At 40.9% G+C, this 20,133-nt stretch overlaps 1 protein-coding gene and 1 pseudogene across 3 annotated transcripts in view; both read right to left on the bottom strand.

The window, feature by feature from the left end:
* Positions 1-19,798, bottom strand: part of CEP120 (centrosomal protein 120) — a 65,168-nt gene extending 45,370 nt beyond the window's left edge. For 2 of the 3 annotated variants that reach the window (XM_059693765.1, XM_059693767.1), the window contains exons 1-6: positions 19,643-19,798; positions 19,331-19,408; positions 15,324-15,480; positions 12,050-12,164; positions 7,726-7,867; positions 950-1,098 (exon numbers count right to left, since the gene is read on the bottom strand). In XM_059693765.1, the coding sequence (XP_059549748.1) occupies positions 950-1,098; positions 7,726-7,867; positions 12,050-12,164; positions 15,324-15,480; positions 19,331-19,379 (612 nt within the window). In that variant the 5' untranslated portion in view covers positions 19,380-19,408; positions 19,643-19,798. Of the gene's footprint in view, positions 1-949; positions 1,099-7,725; positions 7,868-12,049; positions 12,165-15,323; positions 15,481-19,330 lie in introns of all 3 variants that reach the window. The other variant, XM_059693766.1, reaches the window with a different exon arrangement.
* On the bottom strand, positions 13,398-15,316 carry LOC132233316 (26S proteasome regulatory subunit 4-like; annotated as a pseudogene).
* Positions 19,799-20,133: the final 335 nt, after the last annotated feature.

The following is a 20,133-nucleotide window of genomic DNA, read 5'->3' as shown; positions in this document are numbered from 1 at the left end:
AAAGAATAAAGTTCTTAATATTAAAGTGCTTTTTGTAGTGGGCTTGAATTGTGTGACCAAGTTAAACATATTTCCTGAGAAAAATCTTTACCTGATAAATCTTACAAGTCAGATAAATATGTGGTCACTAACCCATTTCACTTGTGAATCTGAACTATGTGGGAATTTTACAACTCTAAGAAAGTGAAAATCTAATCAAAATTTCAGTCATAAACCGTAATCTCTACTAGAGGCCCGGTACACGAAATTCGTGCATGGGTAGGGTCCCTAGGCCTGGCTGGCGATCAGGACGGATCGGGGCCTTCCAGCTGCTGGCCGGGGCCTTCCTTCGTTCCACACCACCCCATTGGTCAGCGTACATCATAGCAAGCGATCGAACTCCCGGTCTCCCGGTCAAACTCCTGAGGGGACACTTTGCATATTAGCCTTTTATATATATATAGAAGATTTTTGAAAATATTAATTTCTTTCAGCTGCTCTAGGTCAACATAATTTCATAAAACACTGGGCTTGATTCTGAGAAGGACAATGTATGGAATAACACAGAATTTCCTGTGGAGCCATTTGGACCGAGGCAATCTGCCATGGGCCCCAAGCACCCCTGCACATTTTTTCAGACTGTGCCAAGGCTGCAAGGCCCTGACCACCCTCGCCCATTTCCTAGGGCTGTTTATGCAGCTAGTAACCTTGAGCTGAGGTAACATGTCTTCCAGACAAAGACCAAGATTACAAACAATAAAAGTGGTGTATTCCCCAAGTTCTATGTCCCTCAGCTGTGATGCAAACTGTGTTCACAGAGCAACCTGGGCCCCTGTGTCACCTACATGGGACTGAAGAAAGTATACAATATTCAGGTTGCTTGCTGTGCTGCATCCAAGAAACACTAACAGGCTAATCTGTAAATACCAGACCCAACAATTATTAAGCTATGACTAAGAAAAAGTGTCACCTGCTCCAACTGGGTGGCAAACGCTATGGTCACTGACATAAGGAAGAAGTCAGTGCAAGACTCTGCTGGTCCGATCTGATGGTAGCCTCCTTCCTCATTCAGCACGGCCACAATGTCCTTGGGGTCAAGTCCAGGCAGGCTAGCAGGTACTTTATGGAGAAAGACACAATTAAATTACATTGTAGTTTGCCATAAACCATTAAAAAATTCTGAAAGCCAAGCGTACTGTTTTATTTGCTTGCTAGTTTTCTGGATACAGTTCACATCTCAGTAAGGTTTCCATTGATTTTTATATATAACCACCATTTTCTTTCTGCACATAAAGTCATATTTTGAAATAAGGCAACATTTTTTTAAAATATACTTTTATTGATTTCAGAGAGGAAGGGAGAGGGAGAGAGAGAGATGGAAACATCAATGATGAGAGAAAAATCATTGATTGGCTGCCTCTTGCAAGCCCCACACAGGGGATCGAGCCCACAACCCAGGCACGTGCCCCTGACGGGAACCAAACCTGGGACCCTTCAGTCTGCAGGCTGATGCTCCATCCACTGAACCAAATCAGCTAGGGCAAGGCAACCTTTTTAAAACTTCAATTTAATAATCCACACAGAAAAGGCATTGCAGGTTTTCTGACAGAAGTGAATCTAAAGTGGAACTGAAAAATAAGCAAAATTTGGCTAAAAAGAGACAGGTGACTGGATAGAGAATGAGGAAATGAAAAGTGTTCTAGGCAGAAGGAGCAATATGTACACTCAGGAGCAAGAGAAAGCATGTGGTTACAGACTGATGTGCTGGAGGACTGACATGACAGAGGTGAGGATGGGGGGATACATAGAGGCCATATCAGGGTCTTCTGCAATGCCATGTTTAAAAAAACATCTGGATAGTTTTCTAAGAATAAGAGAAAAACATGGAATAATTTTGAGAAGAAAACCGATACAATCAAATAGGTTTCAGTATGGAGAGGGCCACCTACATGCAGATTCAAACTCATGTTGCTCAACTGTCAACTATATTTTAGATCCACAACTGGGAATCCAACTATGCTGAAGACCAACTATGCTGAAGACCAACTTAGGTAAAACACAGATTTTCTATGGCATGGAGGTCAGTGCCCTATCCCCAACAGCATTGGTTTTCAACCAGAGTGCCACAAGAATTTTTATAACATGCAATACCTGACTACTTAGTCAGAGGCACTGATCTTTTCCCTTAGACGGTAAAAAAAAAAAAAAAAAAAATGATAACAGCCAACACAATAATAACTGCCCAGTGTGAATAAATAAAAAATTTACCAATTTTTTTGTCAGATCAACAAAAAATACATTTTTTGGTGTGCCACATAAGTTTAGTAATTAGTTTATGTGTGCCATGGGATGAAAAAGGTTGAAAATTGCTGCCCCAAATTGTTCAAGCATCAACTGGATACCAAGTGTCTACAATCTTTTTCAAAAAATATAAGCAGAGGGAATACTTTCTAACATTGAAACCAGAAAAACACATTACAAGAAAACAACAGACCAGTATCTCTCATAGACGCAAAAATCCTTAACAAAATATTAGCCAATCGAGTCCAGCAATGTATAAAAAGAAATATACACCACCACCACAAGGAATTTCAAAAATCTATTAATGTAATCCATCACATCAACATGCTAAAAAAGATAAACCACATGATCATGTCTATAGATGCAGAAAAGCATTTGATAAAGTTCCACATTCATTCATGATAAAACACTCTCAGAAAACTACAAATAGTGATTTCTTCAACTTGACAGAGAACATCTATAAAACATCTACAGCTACCATACTCAATGGTGAGAACCTTTCCCACTAAGATCAGGAAAAAGGAAAGGAAGTCCCCTTTCACTGCAACTTTTCAGTATTATAAAAGAAGTCATAGCTAATGTGGATGCAAAAGAAATAAAAGGCATGCAGATTGGAAAAGGAGACATAAAACTGTCTTTATCTACAGATGATATGACTATGTAGATTATTCTTCTATGGAAAGACTCAACAAAAAAACTCTTGGAACCAAAAATAAGCTATTAAAAAGGCTGCAGGATACAAGATTAATATACAAAAGCCTACTGCTTTCCTATAAACCAATAATGAACAAGTGGAATTTGAAAAAAAAACAAAAAAAAAACATCATTTACTTCAACATCCAAAACAAATAAATCTAACAAAATATGTACATAATCTATATGAGGAAAACTACAAAACTCTAATGAACAAAATGAAAAAAGAGCTAAATAAATGAAGGGATATTCCATGCTCATACACAAGACAACTCAACATTGTCAAGATGTCAGTTCTTCCCAACTTGATCTATAGATTCAATGCAATCCCAATACAAATCCCAGCAAGTTATTTTGTGGACATTGATAAATTGATCTCCAGCTTATATGACAAGCAAAAGACCCAGATAGCAAACTTAATACTGAAGGAGAACAACAAAAGCTGGAGGATTCATACATACTCAAATTCAAGACTTACTCTAAAGCTACAGTAATCAAGACTGTGGTAGTCAAATGATATTTGACAAAGGAGCAAAGGCAATATGAGCAAAGACAGTCTTTTCAACAAATGGTGCTGGAAAAACTGGACATCCACATGTAAAAAAAATGAATCTAGACCCAAACCTTGCAGCCTTCACAAAGATTAATTCAAAAAGGATCATAGTCCTAAATGTAAAACAAAATCCTGTAAGACTCCTCCTGAAAGAAAACACAGGAGAAAACTAGATGACTTTGGATATTGTGATGACTTTTTAGATATAATACCAAAGGCACGATCCATGAAAGAAGTGATGAGCTGGACTTCATTAACATTTAAAAAAACTTCTGCTCTACTAAAGACAATATCAACAGAATGAGAAAACAAGTCAGAGACTGGGAAAAATATTTCCAAAAGAGATATATGATAATGAACTATAAATTAAGAACTCTTAAAATACAACAACAACAAAATAAACTGATTAAAATTGGGCAAAAGACCTGAAGAGACACCTCACCAAAAAAGATACACAGATGGCAAGTAATCATATGAAAAGATATTAACACTATATATCATTACAGAATTCCAAATTAAAACAATGAGATACCACTACCCATCTATGGCCAAAATTCAAAACACCAACAACACAAAATGCTGACATGATGTGTAGCAACAGAAACTCTTCTCATTCATTGCTAATGGGAATGCAAAATGGTACATCCACTTTGGAAGATAGTTTGGCAATTTCTTATAAAACTAAACATACTTGCCCTGGCTGGGTGGCTCAGTGGGTTGGAGCCTTGTCCCCTACAGCAAAAGGTGGCTGGTTTGATTCCTCGTCAGGGTACATACCTAGGTTACAGTTTGATCCCCAGTTGAGGTGCTTACAGGAGGCAACCAATCACTGTTTCTCCCTCACATCGATGTTTCTCTTTCCCTTCCTCCCTCTCTAAAAACCAATAAAAACATATCCTCGGGTGAGGATTTAAAAAACAACAACACATACTCTAATTATATGATTCAGTAATCATGCTCCTTGGTATTTACCCAAATTAAATGAAAACTTATATCCACACAAAAACCTTCACAGGGTTATTAATAACAACTTTATTTCTAATTGCCAAGGAAATTAAAAATGGCGGCAGAGTAGGTGGATGCTGCACGGACATGCTCTAGGAACAAGCTGGAATTACAACTGAAATACGGAAAGGCTTCCTGAATAACCAACGGAAAACTCACAGGAGAACCCTGATACCCAAGGACCGAAGGTGGAGGCCACACAGAGACTGGTAGAAGGGGCAGAGACTCGAAAGGCATGGCACGCACAGACGGCAACTGAAATCCCGGAGAGATATCTCAGCTGGGGGGGAGGGGGGTGCCAATGAGAACTCTGGGATCTAATCCTGAAGCTGGGCTTCCCAGCAGAGAGCACCAAACTGAGGAGGGTACCCACATAACATCTAGCTGTGAAACGCAGTGGGGTACTTACTGTCTGCCAGGCAGTGGCAGCTGAAAGTTCGAGCACCCTCTTGAACAGTGATGTGAACCTATGACACGCGTATCAGAGGTGACATGCTAACTCACTTTTTTGGTTGATTTTTCTTTGTTAAATGGTGTTTAAATATATAAAATAAATATCAAAAATATAAATCTTTGTTTTACTATGGTTGCAAATATCAAAAAATTTCTAGATGTGACACAGCACCAGAGTTAAGTTAGGGTTTTTCAAAATGCTTACACGCCGAGCTCAAAAGGTTCGCCATCACTGCTCTTGAAGAACCAATGCACAAAAATTCCCTGTGGAGCCACCCACCTTGTACTCTGGCAGAGGGAGGGTGAAGGGGACAGAAGCTGTGAGAGCAGAACCCAGGACGGGACTCGGGGGATAGAGCTCAGAAAGCAGATGCCCCAAGTTTTCTGGGCTAAGTCATTCCCTCACTCAGAGGAGGACATCTTTCCCACATAGACATCTGCCTTGCCTGGCGGGAAGACAGTGGACACACCCTATTGGAAAACACCTTGTCCTGAGGCCACTTAAGAGATTAAAAGTAACAATTAGCCTTCAGGCAGAAGCAACTGCCCACCCTGTTGAAAAAATTCTCACCTGAGGACGACTGCGTGGGGACAATTGAAGTTGGAATCCTATTAGTCTGTAGACAGAGGCGGTCTCTGGAGGCTTTGAGTCTTTGCCTGATCCAATTAGTCAGAAACAGCCTTTAATACTGTCCTGCACTAGAGACTGAGAGGTGTAGAGGATCTACCTAAAACATAGTCACAAACCCAGACAGACAACCAAAATGACGAAACAAAAAAACAACCCTCAAATGAAAGAACTAGAGTATTCTCCAGAAGAAGAGATAAATGAAGCAGAGATAAGAAATTTAACTGAAACAGAGTTCAGAGTAATGATGGTAAAAATGCTCAACAGTATGAAAAAAGATATAGTAACTATGAAAAAAGAACAGTCTGAGATAAAGAATGACATAACACAAATAAAGAACACATTGGAAGGAATACACAGCAGATTAGGGGAAGCTGAGGACTGAATCAGTGAATTAGAAGACAGAGTAGAAAATATCACTCAATTAGAGAACCAAAAAGAAAAAAGTTAAAAACCAGGAAGACAGCTAGTTAAACAATAGGAGGACAGCTTAAGGGAGCTGTGGGACAATGTGAAATGTAACAATATTAGATGCCAGATGAGGCAGAAGAGAGAAAGAAATAGAGAAGGTGTTTGAAGAAATAATGGTAGAAAACTTCCCTAACCTAGTAAAGGAAAAAGTCACATAAGTTAAGGAGGCACAGAGAACCCCAAACAAGAAGAACCCGAAGAGACCCACGCCCAGACACATCATAATTAAAATGCCATAAATTAAAGACAAAAAGAGAATCTTAAAAGGCAGCAAGAGAAAAGAAAACTGTTACCTACAAAGGAGTTCCTATAAGGCTGCCACCTGATTTCTCATCAGAAACTCTACAGGCCACAAGGGAATGGCATGAAGTACTCAAGGTAATGGAAAGCAAGGATCTGAGACCAAGATTACTATATCCAGCAAGGCTATCCTTCAAAATAGATGGTCAACTAAAGAGCTTCCAGACAAAAAAAAAAAGGCTAAAGGAGTCCATCACTACCAAGCCAGCATTACAAGAAATGCTAAAGGGATTGCTGTAAGGGACTGCTGAGAAGAAACAGAGAGAGAAACCTAGCCATACAGAATTAAAATGTCTATAAATAAGTACCTCTCAATAATAACCCTAAATGTAAGTGGAGTAAATGCTCCAATCAAAAGGCATAGGATAGCTGAATGGATATTCCTAATTGCCAAAACTTGGAAGCAACCAAGATGTTCTTCAGTGAGTGAACAAATAAACTGTGGTACATCCAAATAAAGCAATATTATTCAGTGCTAAAAAGAAGTGAGCTATCAAGGCATGAATAGACATGGAAGAACCTTAAATGTGTATTACTAAGTGAAAGAGTACAATCTGAAAAGGCTAATACAGTATAATTAACAATGTGACACTATAGAGATAAAAAAAATATCAGTGGTTGCCCAGGGTCAGAGGGTAGGAAGTGATGAACAAGCAGAGCACAGAGGGTTTTTAGAGCAGTGAAACTATTCTGTTAGATACTATAATCTAACAGAATAGTTATGTCATTACACATCTGTCAAAACATATAGAATGTACAACACCAAGAATGAACCCTAGCATAAACTATGAACTCTGGGTGATAATGATGTGTCAATGTAGATTCATCAATTATAATGAACGTATCACTCTGGTGAGGGATGCTGATAATGTGGGAGGTGTTTTGTGTGAGGACAGAATTATATGAGAACACTCTATACTTTGCAATTTTTCTGTGAACCTAAAACTGCTCTAAAAAATAAAATTTAGTAATTAAAAAAGAAACAGAAATGAAAGTTTTGTTAAACTATAGTTAATGAGAAGAGCATAACTATTTTTGGCTTTCCTGCACTCATCCCAGGAAGAAAATTTCCCAATTTTTAAAAACAATGCAAAATTCTACTTTGTTCTGTTATATATCAAATTTAAAAAAAGAAAATACTTCCTAATTTCTAAGCTATGTGAACAAGAGCTAAAAACAACAACAGCTGCTTGTGTAACAATGTCACAACATTTGCCTGATAGACTAAAATCAGTTTACACTCCTGCAAATATCTTCCTGCACATACCCCCACCACCCTTCCTAAAGTTCTAATCCACAGATGTGACTTCTCGGAGAATGTCCTTAGAAATAATGCACAAACCTCTTCCATCTCGAGGGGGAGCTCCCTTTGCCTTAAAACTATCCACTGGTGCCTTTGAATCTGTTTCCAAAGCAATGCTTATCTGTATCTCAGACTTGAACCTGGTGTATTTATTGCTCAGCAACTGGTACCATTTTGGTGCCTGGAGAATAATAGCAAAACAAAACAATAAAAAACATTAATAGGGAATAAACAGTAGTGGGAAATATTCTATAAGGTTCTAAATATATTTCCTGTCATTTCTCAGTACTTCCTCCTCTGTTAAAATATTTTTTCCACATTTTCTTCAAAAGAAATTAATCCTGCTTATGAAGCTAACAGAATTTCCTCTTGAAGTAAAGTTTAGGGTGTCTTTCTTGCTCCTATTCCTATGCTTCAACAGGTAATATATTGAAGAAAACAATATTTCTTTCTATCTTTACTCTTATGTCCCCAATCTCCCATCCCTTAAACAATAAAAAAAAGACTACCAAATTTGCATTTCCCTAAACCATAATTTCTCACTTTTTGTATTATACCTTTTCTGCCTGGCACATTTCTGCTTTGTTCTGTTTATATCAAACAAGGAAAAGAAAGTTTAATATTAACAATAACAAAAAATTAACAAAATAATAAAAGTCTAATATACTATTCAGAGTTCTGAATTTTGAACCATGTATTTGACTGACATTAACACATTGCGCACCAGTAGTTTTATTGCTAGCTTTACCCAGTGGCCAGATAAGTTTCTATTGAATGAGTACAAAAAACATTTTACGAAGTATCATACTTTAAAAAGACATTAGCTTGTAAGAGCATGTAATAAATAACTTCAAAATGCAATGGGTATGTAATTTTAAGACGTGCCTTTCACATTTATGTAAAACACTGTGTAATATGAAAACATGAGAATGTCCGTGATCTGCCCACAATGTGTTAACATATAAAGTCTTTCTCACAAGATGAGGTATCTTAAATTACCTGAGTAAACCCCCAAAGTAAGCTCAGAAATTCTAGTACCAACACCAGCCTTCAAAATTTCATGGTCCAGGACCACGTGTATCATCAGTGCAGGAACCACTGGTCAGCAGGGCACCATCTCAATACCTAGAAACAGCATTCTTACTCTGACCACTGTTCTATCAAGGCATGGTCTGGTGCTTACACTGACCAAAACCAAAAACTGCTGTTTTTTTTGTTTTTGTTTTAATTAAATCTTTATTGTTCAGATTATTACATTTGTTCCTCTTTTTTCCCCCCATATCTCCCCTCCTCCCAGTTCCCGCCCCACCCTCCGCCCTCACTCCCCACCCACTGTCCTCATCCATAGGTGCACGATTTTTGTCCAGTCTCTTCCCACATCTCCCACCCCTTTCCCCCCCAAGAATAGTCAGTCCATTCCCTTTCTATGTCCCTGATTCTATTATAATCACCAGTTCATTCTGTTCATCAGATTATTTATTCACTTGATTTTTAGATTCACTTGTTGATAGATGCGTATTTGTTGTTCATAATTTGTATCTTTACCTTTTTTCTTCCTCTTCCTCTTCTTAAAGGGTACCTTTCAGCATTTCATATAATCCTGGTTTGGTGGTGATGAACTCCTTTAGCTTTTCCTTATCTGTGAAGCTCTTTATCTGACCTTCAATTCTGAATGATAGCTTTGCTGGATAAAGTAATCTTGGTTGTAGGTTCTTGCTATTCATCACTTTGAATATTTCTTGCCACTCCCTTCTGGCCTGCAAAGTTTCTGATGAGAAATCAGCTGACAGTCGTATGGGTATTCCCTTGTAGGTAACTGAGTTTCTTTCTCTTGCTGTTTTTAAGATTCTCTATTTATCTTTTGCTCTTGGCATTTTAATTATGATGTGTCTTGGTGTGGTCCTCTTTGGATTCCTTTTGTTTGGGCTTCTCCGCGCTTCTTGGACCTGTAAGTCCATTTCTTTCACCAGGTGGGGGAAGTTTTCTGTCATTATTTCTTCGAATAGGTTTTCAATATCTTGCTCTCCCTCATCTTCTGGCACCCCTATAATTCTCAAAAACTGCTGTTTTGGTTCAGTAAGTTGTTTGTAAGCAAAATAGGATTAACTAGGCCACAGATTTTTAAAAATTCACAACCAAGTTGAGTTTTTGGTTTTTTTTAAGACAAAAATACCTATATTTGTTGAGGTACTTTCATGTGGTACTTTTTAAGAAAAAATTTGTTTGTTATTATCCTTATGACAAATATTTTCTAATTTTTAGTACAAGCCTTGAAAAATAATATTTTTAACTACTTGCAGACTTTATGATCTATTTTTATTATATAACGCAGAAAAACAAATCTGGATTTCTCTGTTTACTAGAGGCCAGTGCATGAATTCATGCAAGGGTGGTGTAGGCCAGCCCGCCCCGATGGGGGCCAATTGGGAGCGGGGCCGTTGGGGGGAAGGGCCGCAGAAGGTTGGGAGGATCGATCGGGGCCAGGATCAGCCGATTGGCTGCCGCACTGCGCGTCATAGCGACCGGTTGTTCTGGTCATTCCACCGCTGGGCTTTTATGTATATGGATATTTATTTACAGAAAATAACATTACTTTTAATTTCAAATATTTTACTGGCCAACTTCATATATTTCTGCTGGCAAACAAAAGAGTAAGCAAGACAACAATTGGTTTTCCTAAAAATAATATAATTTTAAAACACTTCTCCTTAAATTCCAATCACTAATATGATGACAAACTATCCTCAAGAATGAAATAAGGTGCCCTAGCTGGTGTGGCTCAGTGGATAGAGCATCAGCCTGCAGATTGAAGGGTCCTCTAGGTTCAATTATGGTCAAGGGCACATGCCCGGGTTGTGGGCTCAATCCCCAACAGAAGGTGTGCAGGAGGCAGCCGATCAATGATTCTCTTTTATCATTGATGTTTCTATGTCTCTCTACCTCTCCCTTCCTCTCTGAAATCAATAAAAATATATTTAAAAAAAAAAAAAACACGAGATGAGAAAAGAAATGCCAAGAGGATTCAGAAGCTCTTCTGAATGACCTCCTCTCAGATACCCTCCTCCTAAAAGGAATTACAGTGGGGCCTTGACTTACGAGTTTAACTCGTTCTGAGACCGAGCTCGTTAACTCAAATTACTCTGTCAACTCAATGCAAAAAATCGGCCGAGTCAAGGCCCCACTGTACCTTCTCTGTAACCAAAGTGACTATAGAAGTGTCTTCTGGACACTAGCAAGTTGCAGCAGAGAAGTTGGGTAAGAGAAACATTGGGGCACAAGCATGGCCCCTGGTTCTGAGTTCAAGACTAAAATAGGAAAACCTTTTTAGGACCGAAGAGCAGATTGGTGATGAGTAAGGATCGAGGATAAACAAGTCCTCTTTTAAAGCACTTTAAAAATTCAGGTTTTTTTTTAATGATCCTGAATTTGGGCCAGGTTGACTGGCTCATTTGCAAATATCAATGCTATCAGCAGCAAAAATGTTAGTAACAGATAAATTTTTCTTCACAGAATCCTAATTTAAGATTCAAATCAAGAATAGAGAACTTTAAAATAAAATAGATATTAATTTTTACTTTACTTTCTTTAAAAAATTGTGACAAAACAAAGACATTAAGAAAAACTAAAAATAAATATATTTAAAGTCAATAATGTACAAAAAAGCTAAAAGATAAATAGACAAGAAAAAATATTTTCAAAAACAAAAAGCACTAACACAGAAATAAGGACCCAGAGTTCTCTTTATTTCTTTTTATTTTTTTTAGTGGGGTGGGAGGAGGCTGCTGTTTACATTGCATTAAGTGGGCTACAATAAGTTCACTCTCTCTATTATGTAGGGAAGGCAAGGAGCAAAAAGCAGGGAAACCAATTAGAAGGCTAGTATGACAGCCAACGTAAGAAACGATGGTGGCTTAGGTTCAGCAGGGAAAATGCAGAATAGTAGGTGAATCAGGAGGGAAAAAACTAACTGGAAAGAGGCAGAAAACTAGGGTGACAAGGAAGACTTCTATATTTCTAGCTTATAGAACTGAAAGGAGATGGTGACCATTCACTGAAGCAAGGGACAGTGGAAGACGACCACTGTTGAAAGCAAAGCCCAGGAGTTGCAGATGTCAAGCTCAAGGTAACATAGGTTTGAGCTCAGAGACAAGTTTCTTTGAGAATGATAGCTCTAGGGCAATGAAATTATTAGAAGATCAGGATTTTCTAAACCAAATTCACAAACTAGAACATAAGAACTGCCTTTCAAACCCATAATCCATCAGGCCCAGTATTCCTGCCCTTTTCATCAATCTGACTGATACATTTTGAAAAATAAACAACTGCCTAACATAATCAGTAATAAACATCAAAAGGGCAATACCTGCTTTGTTTCTTGAGCAGTTCTTAAGTCTAGAAGAACGTAACCTATAGTTTCCTTGGCTGAAGTCAAAGCATCCAAGGCAAAACACTGGAGTTTGATAGGAGTACGCTGTAGCCTGTAACGTAACAATTCAGGTGATAAGTAAAACAGCTTTCACTTAATATTGAACTGATTTTGTATTGCCCCTGACAAAGCTGCCTACTACTATCAAGATTCCATAGTTTGTGAAAAACTTTTCAACTGGCAAGAACTATTAATTTTATCTACTTACCTATATACCAACTATTTACAAAACATGTCAAAATCTTAGTGTCTCATCTAAGAGGCTGCCCTAGGTCAATGTGTTTCACACTTATGTAATGTACAGAAATCTTTTAAAGTAAAAAATTACCACTATTCATTAAGATTGATTTTAAATTGTTTTTCTTATATTGTCACACACATACAACTACAAATATACATACAGGCTTACAGTTCTTTTGATAGCTAAAAACCAAAATAAAGTAAGGAATTAGATACCATAAAATCATAAGCTATTAAAATCAACAGTAACGTAATGTAATACATGACAATGTCCTGTAAGCATGGCCCTGACTGGTACAGCATGGGCTTTTTGCATCTGGAATCTCTATACTGGCTCTTGGGGTAAGCTGATTAAATTTTGTCATCATTTTTATCTAGTGAGATGACTGTGAAATCTGCACTTGGCACAAAAATCATCATTAATATATTCATTTTATCTGTATTTTTTTCTTGCCTATACATTCATTCAGAGTGGTACTGGTGAGCACTAACAAAAATGTAAAAACAATCACCAATGTAGGCACGAATATCTTATATCAGGACTCTCTCTAGGTAAATATTCCAGAAGTCACTGAAAGCAAATACAAAATTTTGATATTCTCTAAGAATTTAATTCCCTTATAAATAAACCCATGGACTGATCTAGCAAAAAAAGGGAGTAAATTTCTTATTGCTCTAATTTTTAACTTTGAATTTTGTTCTGATTTAGTACTAAGTACTAAAGTGACTGTGTGTTTTCCAGAGGGAAATATATTTTAAATCCTTTTAAAAATAAAAGTATCAGTGTTCTTGCCTGCTTCTGTTCATCAGAGTTCATGAAATAAATAAGAGACTATTAACTTATAGTCTGCTTTATATACTAATAAAGTGTTCAAGTGTCTAAAATTAAGTATAAAATTAATTAGAGAGTCCTTTATATAATTATACTATATACATATCTATATGTCCTTGGCAAGCCAGGTAAAATATACGATAAATGAAAAGAAAATGCAATGAATTCCAAAGCATATTTAATATTGGGTAGGCATTATTATAGCACTTCTAAAGTATCTATTCTCTCAGACATTAGCAAAAAAAAAGAAAAAAAGCCAGGTATAGTGGTTAAAAACTTAGGCTCTGGTGCTGGATTGCCTGGGCTCTACCACTATCCAGCTGACTCAGAACAAGTTACTTCACCTCTTAGGCCTCAGGTTTCTCATCTGTAATGCGGGGGATAGAATATCTACTTCATAGAGTTGTTCTGATTTTTATTATTTTATTTATTTTTGAGAAAGAGCTCGCTTTATTGGGAATGGAGCGCTGCACATCGGGCTCCTACATGTGGTGCTCAGGGCACAGAATGTGTTGCTAATGAAGAGCAACTGAACGGGCTCCTCTGGGCAACTTCCCACCACCTCTCCCCGGGGTTGGCATTCCTGACCATTTCCTTGAAGGCAACTGAGGTTCCCTAGAGATAGAGCCCCTTAGGGGTACCTTCTTGTTTTTTATACAGAACATTTTCTTTCGATTTTCTGAAGTCTTCATTTGTGACTTTCATTCCACATTCTCTCAAGGCCATGAGACCAGCTTCTGTACAGATTGCCTTGATGTCAGCACCAGGGAGGTCATCCTTAGCCATGACCTAGTTGTCCAGTGTCACGTCATCAGCCAGCGTCATTCTGCCTGTGTGGATCTGAAAGATGCACTTCTTGGTCTTTTCATCAGGCAGGGGAACTCAATCTTCCGTCGACGCTGCCTGGTCTGATCAGTGCTGGATCCAGAGTTCCTATTCCGTTTGTGGCCATGGTAACTTTTACGCCTCCCCTTGAATCAAATCCATCCAACTGGTTCAACAGTTCCAACATTGTTTGCTGAATTCCTCTCTCACCACCGGAGTTTGAGTCTTATCTTTTTGTCCCAATGCCTTCAATTTCATCAATAAACACGATGGATGGTGCATGTTCTTCAGCAACTCAAAACAATTCCCGAACGAGCTGACGCCCGTCGCCTAGGTACTTCTGAGTAAGTTTAGAGCCAACCACTTTCAAGAAAGTGGCTGAGGTTTGGTTTGCTACTGCTTTAGCCAGTAAGGTTTTACCTGTGCCAGGTGGCCCATAGAGAATGACCCCCTTACGGGGCTTTATACCCATCTCTTCATAATACTCAGGATGAGAGAGAGGAAGTCCCACAGATTGCTTAATTTCCTGGATTTGGTTGTCCAACCCCCCAATGTTGGCAGAGGTCCCCTGCGGGGCCTTTACCACCTTCATCACCATGACCAAGGGATCCGTGTCATCCATCAGTACCCCTATTACAGCACGCACCTGTGATTGAGCAGGATGGAGCAGCCTGATTCCACCAAGTCCTTGTCCACAAAGGAAAGAATGCTGACGTAGTGTTCTGAGCCCACAGATGTAGACACGATGGTGTGAATGTCATCAATGATCTCTTCCAAGGTCCCCACTGACTCTGGGGTTCCCCTCAAGTCTTCCACCTTTGATCTTTCCTCCTCTTGCTTTTCTTCTAAAAGCTTCATTTGTTCCTGATTTCTAATGAATTCTTCCTCCATGAGAAGACAGTCTTTAATTCTTTCTAACTTCAATAATTTTAACCGGCACTGAGTGTGAGGTGTCACCAGTGGCAGTTAGCTGGCAGCATCTGGTCCCTTTGTTTTCTTCTTCTTTTTCCCCACTCTAATTGGTGTGGGAGGTTCATAATTCTTCTTCTTGTCCTTGTCATCCTTCTTGCCACCTCCAGGACCATGACCACCACTCTGACTTTGACCCATCTTCCCTCGGCAGCACAAGCCGCCACTGCTGGAAGTGTGTTCTGATTTTTAAATGAATTACTGTTGCAAAGTACTTTCAAAATTTCCTGGCACATTAATAATAATATTTGAGGGTTGTTGTTTTTTATTACTATAATCTATACATCTATAAATTTACTTACAATAGCCTGAAAAAGAACAGAACAAATTGAAAATAACAGCCACCTGTGCTGATGGAGTGCTTTCCTGTCAATTTCCCAGGCTAACTCTGTAGCAAATTCTGGCTGGTCAATGTGGTCCACGGGATCAGTAGCCAACTGTTCTCCATCAAACTTTGCTTCTACTACAAGCATATGCTTTGGACGTTTGGGGAAATGGCGACCTGGGAAAAAAAGAGTATATAGATTAATCAAAAGTATACAAAACTCAGCCCTGGCTGGTTGGCTGCTCAGTGGTTAGAGCAATGGCCTGCGCCCCCGAAGGGTCCTGGGTTTGATTCCTGGGGGCATGCAGGAGGCAACCAATTGACATGTCTCGCTCACATCCATGTTTCTCTCTCTCTCTCTCTCTCTCTGTGTGTGTGTGTGTGTGTGTATATATATATATACACACACACACACACACATATATATCCCCCTCCCTCCCACTCTCTAAAAAAAAAAAAAAAAAAATGAAAAAAATATCCTCAGGTGAGGATTAACAAAACTAAAAAAGTATACGAAAATCAAATATTATTATTTAGCATGTACTTTAAAAAGTGATATATAAAGAGTAGTTGACTTTTCATATATTCAATAAACTACCTTGCTAACACACATATTCACATATGCACTCAAAATCAGTGTTCATAAAAAACATTAACCAAGTTTAAAGCTGTAATTTATAAACCAGTGCTTCTCAAACACTATGAATGTACCTACGAATCACCTGGGACCCTGTAAAACTGCAGACACAGGTTCATAGGTCCAGGGAGGGCCTGAGAGCCTGCATTCTAACAAGATCACAGTTAATGTCAATGCTGTTGCCCTTTGTTCACACCTTGAGCAGCAATAATCTCAACATTTAGAAATAAAGAATTAAAAAATGTCATTACACCAATTTCAAATATTATTATACCAGTACTTAATATAGAACAAAGTCATCTGGAGAGTTAGGAAATAATCAAATTGGCAAATAAAACAAATTTATCTGTATATTGATTTTTTTGTTAACAGTTAAGAAAATTTTGCAAATTAGCTAAGGAAAATAGATGCATGTATTCATTCATTTGGTTCTCAAGGACAATGTTGTATATTTGCAAGAAATATTAAGTATTCTATCTATCTACACATCACATTTCATTTGTACTGCCTGACCCTGTTTCTTCACTGTTTACCAAAGGCATATTCAGAGACAGGTATTATGTCAGATGATGGGATGCAAAAAAAGTAAAACAGAGTACTTGCCCTCAAGGAATGGAAGGTCTAGTGGAAAGAAATAAAAGACTAAAAGCAGGAAGCTAAAGAACTAAGGAAGCAGCAGCAAGAACCTACAGTCAACCTGTATGTAGGTCTGGTGAGGCAGATCTTGGTTAAGGGTCTTTTAGTCACTGTGAGGAAATTCATCCCTGCTGCTACTCACCCTGGTACAAGCTTAGTTAGCAATTAAGCTAAGACCTTGATTGAAAACCTGTGAATTTCACCTGCCACCCTCACTGAAACTCCCCCATTAGGAATCTTGCTACATATGGCCTGGCTCTCCCAATTAGCACTCACAGAAGTTTCTCTCTGGACCTCATTTTCAGTTGCTCTAAAATATCACTAGGTTCCCCAAATGAATTTCACATGTCAAAAAACCTATACTTTCAGACTATCATGAGGATGACCTCCAATAAGCTTGAGAACAGAGGCTCCGTAGTTCAATAACTAGGTGCCTGCCTCATCCCAAAGACTAGGAACACCTTGAGAACAGAAACCCTGTCTTTTTCATCCTTAAAATTTGGTACATGGCCCAAATTCTGCTGGTGGTAGAAACCCAATCATTTTCTTTTAAAGAAAGGGCATTTCCAGAAGTGTAGTCAAGAAACTGCAAGCAGTTCAATCCATATAGTTGAAGGGCTGGGAACGCATGAATAGGTGGCAGGAAGGGAGAAAGGCTGAAAGGCATGCAAGTGGTCTCCCATAAAGGGTATGCTATTCTAAGAAATACAGACATTATCCTTTAGGACACCGGAGGATTTTAAGGAAATGGGATGTGCATTTCAGAAAGAGCATCCCCAGATAGTAACGTGGATGGGAGGTATTTTCTAGAAAGGAAGAAAACACTTATGAAATGTTATTACAATAGATTAGGTAGATAATGAGGACCCCAAAGCAGGGCACTCACAATGGAAGCTCATTCATGTAAAGTTTCTCTGAACCATCTGCTATTACTTTAAAAATGAAAGCAACAACTCTTGGTGACAATTTGGAACTTGGGGATAGAAAGGAAGAGGATGACTCCCAGGTTCCGGGCTTGAGGCAACGGCGTGGTTATGATGAATAGAAATACAAACACCAGAGGAGGAACAGTTTGGAGGGAGGACCAAATGCCAGCTTTAGGTTTGTTTGTGGCAACACCTAACTGACATCTCTGATTCCAGGTTCTCCACCCCGCACGCTGCTACTAAACTTGCAAAAATACTTTATCCTGCCTGGGAATGTATCACGCCTCTCTGTTATTTAGCACATTAAACTATTTGTCTTTCAAGAGCCTCCAAGGCCTGTTCACCCTAGTTACACAAGCTTATGTCTCACCACATTCCTAAATATCCACCTTCCCCTACCTACCCTGCTCGTCTGCTACCTCTTCACGGTCCCACCTACCGTGCTCCTGCCCACCTCGCCCTCGTTGTCCATCGCCTGGAATGACTCCCTTCTGTCCACCTACCTAAAGCTTACTTACCATTCAGAGCACTTCCCACCCATCCCCAAAACCTATGTTTATAGCTCATATCCTACATGTTCCATATAGTCTACCCCAACATAGTGTGTGCTGCCCGCACACTGATTTGATACTCCCAAGTGGACAAGACCCCCACATCCTTGAATGGAAAGGGGGTGCCTATTCCCATTTCCTCACAGCATGGGATACAGCGCCAAGTCCAAAAGCTTTCGTTAACAAAATGACAATGGGCTTTCAGTCCTGTGACTTCCAACAATTAGTGACCTGACAGTGAACGCTATCAGAACTCTAGCAGTGGCTCTCAACCTTCCTAATGCCGAGACCCTTTAATACAGCTCCTCATGTTGTGGTGACCCCCAACCATAAAATTATTTTCGTTGCTACTTCATCACTGTAATGTTGCTACTGTTATGAATCATAATGTAAATATCTGATACGCAGGATGTATTTTCATTGTTCACGACCCACAGGTTGAGAACCGGTGCTCTATGGGTTCTTGTCATTCAACTGTTCCAAAACTCAAAAAAATAGGGGTTCACCGTGTTTACGTCCCTCTCGCCTCACAAAAAAAAAAAAAAAAAAAAAAAATCACAGAACATGCCTTGCTTTTCAACACCTTACGTGCACTTGGCGCTTCCCTTTGCCCGGAAGGCCCCCTCCTCCCTTTTGTCACCTGACAAGTCCCTAACCAGCCTTTGGGACCCAAATAAACTTCACCTGCTCCAGGCAGCCTCCCCCGGCTTCCCCCAAAGGAGGTCACCCCTCTGCCTGACCCCATGAACTGTTTGTGGACACATCCGCCATCCCCAGCTGTTAGAACCAGCACCGGGGTACCCTCCATTCCCGGCACAGAGCCTGACCCTCCAGGGCTCTCCCACTGGCCCTCCTGACAACCCCCAGCCCTGCAAAGGCCGTGGCCTCCACACGCCTCCGAAACGGCAGCAACACGTTTTCGAGTGCAAGGAGAGTTCTTGCAAACACGCCTTTGGGGGAGGCGGCTGAACAGAACGTGCGGAGCAGGCACAGCCTCGGCTCCTAGCGAGCGTCGTCGACAGGCTGCGGCTGGAAATCGTTTCTCCACCCCCCACCCTCCACCCCCCCCGGGGCTGCGCTAAATGCCACCTCTCCTTCCCGGCGCCCCGACTCCCGGGAGACGTTCAAATCAATTGCCCGGCAGGCCTCCCCGCGCACGGCTCTGAGCCAGTCTTTGGGGACCACGGCGGCGGCGATGACAAGGTCCTCGGGGTCCGCACAGCCCCGGTGAACACTCAGGAAGCAGCACTTGCAAAAGGAAGTCCCGGGCCGCTCACCTTCCAGGATGGACACGACGATGAGCAGCTGGTCGGACTTGGAGACCATGGTCGCGGGCTGCGGCCCGCAGGCGGGGTCTGCTGGAGGGAAGGGGCCCGGGTGAGTTTCGGGGGACTCGCGACCCCCGGCGGGGCCCCCACCGCTGGCTCCCGACGCCGCCGCCCGCCCCCCGCTCCGCGGCCCGGCCCGGCCCCGCCGCCGCCTCCTGCAGCGCGCCCGGCTCCTCCTAACCCTGCCCGACTCAAGGCAAACGGCGCCTCTGCCACCCGCCGGGCCAGTCGGCAACCCGGGGCGACCCGCCGCCTGAGGACCTTTTGCCGCCTGCGTAGCCGCTTTTCAAACGCCCGGGCCGCCGCCGCGGCCGCCGCCGCGCCCCGCTTCCGCCTAGCAACCAGGCCCGCAGGCCCAGTGCCCCAGGAGGCTGGAGGACAAAGGGTGATAGAGTCCAGCGCTCTCGGGGATAGAACGCCCCTCAGCCCGCCTCGCCTCCTGCCCTTTTGCACTCGGTTCCGGAGCCCTAGGGAGAGGCCTGGTCCATTGCGTCGCAGCGCCCCCTGCTAGCCGGACGGGGAATGGCGGGCGAGCTGGTGGGAACCAGCTGCGCAGGCGCACTGCGGCCGTAAACGCTGCCAGTGGTTCCCCTACCGGGGGTGTGAGTGTAGCGCGTGCTCTGCTTTATGCCCGGGACACAACCTGGGAAATAGATCAACTGGGATCTAAAAAAAGAAATCCAGCTCTTTTCAGGGCTCCAGGGTCAACGCTGCCCGAAGATCAAATCACAGAAAAATAATGACTTAAGTCT

Source organism: Myotis daubentonii, chromosome 4 (assembly GCF_963259705.1).
Source record: "Myotis daubentonii chromosome 4, mMyoDau2.1, whole genome shotgun sequence".
Classification (NCBI taxonomy): domain Eukaryota; kingdom Metazoa; phylum Chordata; class Mammalia; order Chiroptera; family Vespertilionidae; genus Myotis; species Myotis daubentonii.
The sequence above is the reverse complement of the archived record's forward strand: the minus strand, read 5'-3'. Positions and strand labels throughout refer to the sequence as shown.